This window comes from Manduca sexta, unplaced genomic scaffold, assembly GCF_014839805.1.
Source record: "Manduca sexta isolate Smith_Timp_Sample1 unplaced genomic scaffold, JHU_Msex_v1.0 HiC_scaffold_1138, whole genome shotgun sequence".
NCBI lineage: Eukaryota > Metazoa > Arthropoda > Insecta > Lepidoptera > Sphingidae > Manduca > Manduca sexta.
Genome location: NW_023591973.1, coordinates 1 through 7,000, shown reverse-complemented (window position 1 = coordinate 7,000; position 7,000 = coordinate 1). Strand labels below are relative to the sequence as shown.

The following is a 7,000-nucleotide window of genomic DNA, read 5'->3' as shown; positions in this document are numbered from 1 at the left end:
TGCAACGCCGGACCCAGGGTACGCATCGATCCTAATATTATCTACACAACTGTTTCGCCTTAGATGTTCTTAATCCGTTTTTTCTATGTCCAACCGATGAAATTATGGTCAGTGGGAAACAATCCTATGTAAGTTTTCGGTATAGTGACGTTGGTTTGTGGTCACTCACAGGTGGTGGGCAACATCCGCGGCGGCGACGCTTCCACGTACCTGAGCCCTCTGCCAGTGGAGGGCGGCGGTGAGGAGGGCGAAGGTGGCGGCGTGGACGACGAGCCCGCGCGCTGCACTTGCGGCTTCAGCGCCGTCGTCAACCGACGCCTCGCCCATCGCGCCGGACTTTTCTATGAGGTGAGTAACATCTATACACAAGTTGGCAGTCATTACTTTTACGTGAACCTATTATAAAATATGATAAAACTAGCATTAATTTGAATAAACAATACTAAATGGTTGTTATTATTTGCAGGATGAAATGGAGATAACTGGCGTGGCGGAGGAGCCGGGAGGGGCGGGCGGCGGCGGCGGCGGCGGCGGCGGCGGCGGGCTGAGCGACGTGGCGGGCGTGGTGGTGGCACAGTGCGCGGCGCTGGCGGGCGGCAACGCGTCCGCGCTCGCCCGCGCCGCCGCGCGCTCCGCACAGCGCGCCGCGCACGACGACCTGCGACTCAACCTGCTCGAGTCAGTACTGCAGCACTTATATTACTACGGCTATGTTACTAATTACTACATGATAACTAGATCTAAACCGTTCTTAATATTTCTAGATGTGTAAATTTTTGTAACAGTTAGTCTTTATTTACATTTATAGGCACTTTTAAAGTAGCTATCTGATGATGTGATGAGAAACTAACGGATTGTGTCAGTATTACTAACCAAGTTGTGTGGTGCAGATACTCTGACGGCGGCAGTGCGGCGGCGCGTGCGCTGCGTGCGGCGCGCACGGGGTCGCTGGGCGGCGCCACGCCTGCGCCTGCACCCGCGCCCGCCAACAGCAGCGCCGTACATCGCTGGCCTTTTATCAGCGCCCGCGCGCCGCGCTCCTCCAGGGACGTCGTCAGGTAAATATTTATATGCGCAATTTATTATTGAGTTTGTTTATAATGGTTTTACAACGAAAATAATATGTTGTTTTGCCTTATCAAACAGATTAATGCGTCGACTCCGGCCGCTACTCCAGGACGCGATACAAAAACGGTGCTGCGGCGCGCGAATGTGGGACGGTGTCACCGGCCCGCTCACCTGGCGGCAGTTCCACCGACTGGCCGGCCGCGGCAATGAGGACCTGTGCGAGCCGCAGCCAGTGCCGCCACTGCTTGTCGGACACGACCGCGACTGGGTCTCACTGTCTCCGTACGCGCTGCGTCATTGGGAACGGCTCGCGTTAGAACCATACTCGTACGCGCGTGATGTCGCCTTCGTCGTGGTCGGCGCCGACTGCGACGCACTCCAAGATCCACTACGCATGTTCTTCCGTGAACTCTCTACCGCGTACGAAGCCTGCCGGCTCGGACGTCACAGGCCTGTGGGTCGCATCGCAAGAGACGGCATTGTTCGAGCTCCTGCCTCAGGTGGTTCGGCAACAAGGGACGAATGGGCTGGCGACCTGCCCCCCGGACGGCTCGGCGAGTATGTGCGGGCGTACGCGGAGGCGTTGCGCAATGTGGTGCCTCAGCTGGCGGCGTTGCCGGTAGACCGGACGCTGTTCGAGGGCACGGGCGGGTCGTCCCCCGCGCGGGCGGAGGGCTCGGCGTCGCCCACGCCGGAGCACGAGCCGGAGCCGGCGTCGGCGCCGCAGTCGAGCGCGGCGCTGTGCGATGCGGACGAAAGCGGGCCGCCGGCGTTGGTGCTGTACCTGGTGGAGCCGCCCGCCGCGCCCGCGGACCGCGCGCGTGCTCTGCACTGCCTGCTGCGGCTCGCCGCCACCACACACACGCATCTGATGCACCACAATCCACTCATCAAGGTACACCTACACTAAGTATTTCTTTATTATTCAGGTAACTTTTAGGATTTGCAATGGTCTTAAGTAGTCATTGTCCGCATGGTACATCCAAGTAATTTGACTTATCGAATTTGTTTGTCAGATCGTGTCGCTGGAGAGCGTGTGCGAGGTGTGGGGCATGGGCGGCACCGAGGAGTGCGCGGTGGCGGGCGGGGCGGGCGGCGTGGCGGGCGGCGCGGGCGGTGCGGGGGGCGCGGGGGAGGTGCGCGCGCTGGCGTTCAGTGTGTTCAGCGGCGCGCGGCGACTGCTGGCGCACCACGCCAACGGCAAGTCGCTCACCGGCTTCGGCACCGCCGCGCACGCCAACCTCTTCCTGCACTCCAAGGACGTATGTACCGACACTGTCGACTGACCTAGTTTGCTGGAACTATCTTTGTATATTTTAAAGCTTCTTCGTAATTGTAACGTATTATACGAGTCAATATCTACGGGGAAAATAGACATATTTGATAGCAATCTATATACCACTTTGCTTGGTGGCTGCATAAATAGTGCATATATGTAAGAGCAAAAAAAAAACTGCTTGTATAACTTGTATTACCTAGTATCTTTTGTTTTAATTATTACTGGACATGAATAACTGGACTCTTAATGTTTGTAATTTCTGTAATCTTTATTCTGTAGTCTCTTTTGGGCACTGTCGCTAAATGAATTAATTAAGTGTGCAGGCTGTAAGATGTTATTATATCGCAGGAGAAGAACCGCGCGGCGTACAAGCTGTTCTCGCCGGCGTGGGTGCTGGCGGCGCCGCGCGCGCTGAAGGAGGTGGCGGAGACGTGGGGGCAGGGCGCCGGCGAGGGCGCCGTGCTGTTCGTGTCCTACTGCCTGTCGCACGACCAGCGCTGGCTGCTGGCCGCCGCCACCGACGCCCGCGGCGAGCTGCTCGACACGGCCGCCATCAACATACACGTGCCGCACCGCTCGCGCCGGAGACGCAACGGGCCCGCGCGCCGCATGGGCCTCACCAAGCTCATGGACTTCACGCTCGGCGTCATGAGCCAGGCCGCGCAGCCCTGGCGCCTCGTCGTCGGACGCGTCGGACGGATCGGACACGGCGAACTCAAGGGTGAGTCTCGCGCAATACACACTCTGACATTCATTATCATAATCATGATTGACTGAATTGATAGATTGAAATAGTCTTGTCATTCATTGTCAAATAGTCTCGACTGACTAGGGATGATTATCTCGCGCCAGTCCCCGCGATTATGCCGGTCTGTTTGTTGTGTAGAATGACTTTCAGATTGCATTGAGCTTTGCAGTGAACAATGAATACTGCTATTATTGACGTGTGATGTATTGTTTGTAAGGCTGGAGCTGGCTACTGTCGCGCAAACACCTAGACCGCGCGTCGAACATGCTGCGCGAGATTTGCGGCAGCTGCTCGGTGCTGTACCCGACGCACGTCCCGTGCATCCTGTCTGCGTGCCTGGTCTCCACTGAGCCGGACTCGTGTCTGCGACTCATGGCTGATCGGTTTACGCCCGATGAGCGGTTCTCACAGGCTTCCATACAGTCGCACCTGCACACGCCGCGTGATGTGACGGCCACGCATATACTCGTCTTCCCGACCTCAGCCACCACGCAGGTAATTATTATTAGAATTTGACATTACGGCTTGGAAAACACTTCATACTACTTCGAACGAAACACCTTGTGTTAACTCCCATGGTTATGTTGTTGGCCATATTCCGTCACACATGCAGTTGATTCAATCGTTGGTGGTCATCTGCTACATTACAATATCAGGTACTGTATTATCATATATGATTTATTGTTCTAAATATCTGTCTTACAGTGCTATTTTGTTCACAGTCAAACCAGATGCCATTCGAGCCGCCGATGGCGAACGGCGAGGACAACGACATGATGTTCCTGAACGTGGACATGGGCGACGAGGACATGGCCGATGACAACATCAACGACTTGCTAATCGGTGATATGTTCAATAACATGTGGGCGCCGAACTCGCCGCGGCGTGCCGACGACGAGCCGGGCGGCTCCCCTGCGCCTGCGCACCATCCCGCGCACCATCACCAGGCGCACGAGGGACAGCAGGAGCAGGTCAGTATAGGGATATTGATGCGGAGAATCTATTGGGTATTTATCTATACTTCTATACTATTATATAAAGCTGAAGAGTTTGTTTGTTTGTTTGTTTGTTTGTTTGTTTGTTTGTTTGTTTGTTTGTTTGTTTGAACGCGCTAATCTCATGAACTACCGGTCCAAACTGAAAAATTCTTTTTGCGTGGGATAGCCCTTTGTTCGTGGAGTGCTATAGGCTATATATCATCACGCTATACCCAATAGGAGCGGAGCAGTAATGTCTTATCTCAGGAACTACCGGTTCGAACTGAAAAATTCTTTTTGTGTTGGATAGCCCTTTGTTTGTGGAGTGCCATAAGCTATATATCATCACGCTATACCCAATAGGAGCGGAGCAGTATTGTCTTATCTCAGGAACTACCAGTTCGAACTGAAAAATTCTTTTTGGGTTGGATAGCCCTTTGTTTGTGGAGTGCTATAGGCTATATATCATCACGCTATACCCAATAGGAGCGGAGCAGAAATGGCTAATCTCAGAAACTACCGATTCAAACTGAAAAATTCTTTTTGTTTTGAATAGTCCTTTGTTTGTGGAGTGCTCAAATTTATATATCATCACGCTATGACCAATAGGAGCGGAGCAGTAATGGCTAATCTCAGGAACTACCGGTTTGAACTGAAAAAATCTTTTTTGTGTTGGATAGCCCTTTGTTCCTGGAGTGCTATAGGCTATATATCATCACGCTATGACCAATAGGAGCGGAGCAGTAATGAAACATGTTGCAAATCAAGAAAAAATATTAGTTTTGAGAGCTTCCGTTGCGTGCGCTGCGTAAACGGTTAAAGTTATGCAACAATGATGTATGACGGGATTGTTCCTCTTAAAAAATTCTAAAAAATATATTATAAAAAAAAGTCCCCCGCTGCATCTGTCTGTCTGAACGTGTTAAACTCAAAAACTACCCAACGTATTAAGATGAAATTTGGTATGGAGACAGTTTGAGACCCTGGGAAGAACATAGGCTCCCGGGAAACTACTACTTTTATAACGGAAAACTTTAGCCTGAAAAATTTTATAACGCGGGCGGAGCCGCGGGCAAAAGCTAGTTTTATGATATTCTGACAGTATAAATAACAAAAAGAAAATTAGAATTATCGATATTGGGGGATTTAAGTCCCGATACCTACCACTAGGTAATATTCGTTGTTAATGTCTTGTCTGCTAGTCATCAAATTGACTTACACTATTATTGGTATTGTAGGTGGGCACAGTACTCCAACAACCGCTGGCGCTCGGGTACCTGGTGTCGACGGCGCCGCTGGGCGCTATGCCGGGCTGGTGGTGGGCGGGCTGCGGCCACCTGCGCGACGCGTGTCCCGCCTTCCTCAAGAACGCGCTGCATCTCCACTCCGTGCACGCCGCCGACGACTTCACCTCGCTCACGCAGCGCCGCGACCACAACACGCACCCGCTCGACTCGCAGACCACCACCGATGTCCTCAGGTAATCAGACTGTCTACATTACAGATATGGCATACCAACATTAAATTTAATTGAAGCTTGGTTTTAAGTGAGATTTCTGTACATTTTGTCTACCGTACATTATATGTATTATGTGGGATGTTACTACAATCAATGTCCCGATTGCTCATTTCTGCCCATGCGTCGGTCTACCAAAAAGCGTCGATACACATCGCCAGAAGCTGTCAATTAGCTATAGAGTCAGAGGTCAAATACAGACGGTATATTTCTAATAATACGTACATTTTATTATTTTACTTACCAAACTAAAGTGCCAAACAACTCACTGCATTTGGCATCTTCCATTGTATCTTTGAAAGTATAACTATCGTCTGACATTAAACTGAATATTTCAGATATGTGCTGGAGGGGTACAACGCGTTGTCATGGCTCGCCTTAGACGGGAACACGCACGATCGGCTCTCCTGCCTGCCGCTGCACGTGCAGGTCCTCATGCAGCTGTACCACACGGCGGCGGCGCTGGGCTAAACTCCAGCGCACTCATTACTACAGGAACAGTCGACCAATGGGACCACGTGGTCACCTTCAAAACCAACAACGGAGTTGCGGCTACCATCAGGGAAGTTTGTATCGAAGCTGAAGAGAGACCCGTCTCTTTCTCTTCGAAGAGTAAGGCTTGAATTATGCTTGTTTAGACGAGGTTGGTGATGTTTGTTGTTTATGGTTACCACTTAGAGCCAGGGATTTTATTTTCGCGCAATTTTGACATTTGTTAGGCGTCGGTAAATATCGACATGTCTAATGTTGAGGGCATTTCAGCGAGTAAGATAGAATTGTTGTTATTTAAAAATCTCATGACCAGTTATGGAGGGGGGACGGGCGCAGACGTTGTTATCGATATGAATTAATGCTCAATAGTGTTGAAACAATTTATCGACTCAAGTTTATCGAATGTCGTGATCTCTACTAGAGATTGTAAAACCAGATTTGCGCCTGGACGTTCAACATCTAATGAGAAATTGTTGAGGATGTTAGAATAGTGTGTAAGAAGGTCTAAGAGTAGTTTACAAATCTTGATTCGGGCGTCATTGGTTTCCTCGCCTGCGATGTATATTCGTCTCGCTCAAGTTAATATTTAAATGATTAATGTGACAAAGATAGAGATATTTAAATCGCAGTGACGTAGTTCGCTGACGCCGAATCAGGCGTTTGTGGGTAGTTATTATGTGATAAAGTGTAAGGAAAGAGCCTCGATCAGAAGCATTGTGACGGACAACTGCGTGAGTTCACCTCGCATGGGCGATGTTTTTTTTTTATTTATTTAGACGTGGTAGGAGCGGCGCGTAGGATAAGTAAGGATGTTTTTACAAATTGCTTATTGATTATAAATTTGTAATGAATATTTTTAATACAATTTTTTATCGATGATATGCCAGAAATCGATCAAATTATAAATAATGAAGTAATTT

The 7,000-nt window shown here is 50.2% G+C and overlaps 1 protein-coding gene across 1 annotated transcript; it reads left to right on the top strand.

Moving 5' to 3' along the window:
- LOC115455524 (mediator of RNA polymerase II transcription subunit 13) lies at positions 1-6,993 on the top strand (the record flags this gene model as incomplete). Its single annotated transcript, XM_037445056.1, is given in 11 exon segments — positions 1-18; positions 172-348; positions 467-678; positions 891-1,058; positions 1,147-1,963; positions 2,085-2,330; positions 2,696-3,068; positions 3,313-3,590; positions 3,818-4,066; positions 5,311-5,552; positions 5,927-6,993. Coding segments are annotated over 11 exon segments (2,913 nt in total), but the record flags the coding sequence as incomplete, so codon positions are not given.
- Between the last annotated feature and the right edge of the window lie 7 nt (positions 6,994-7,000).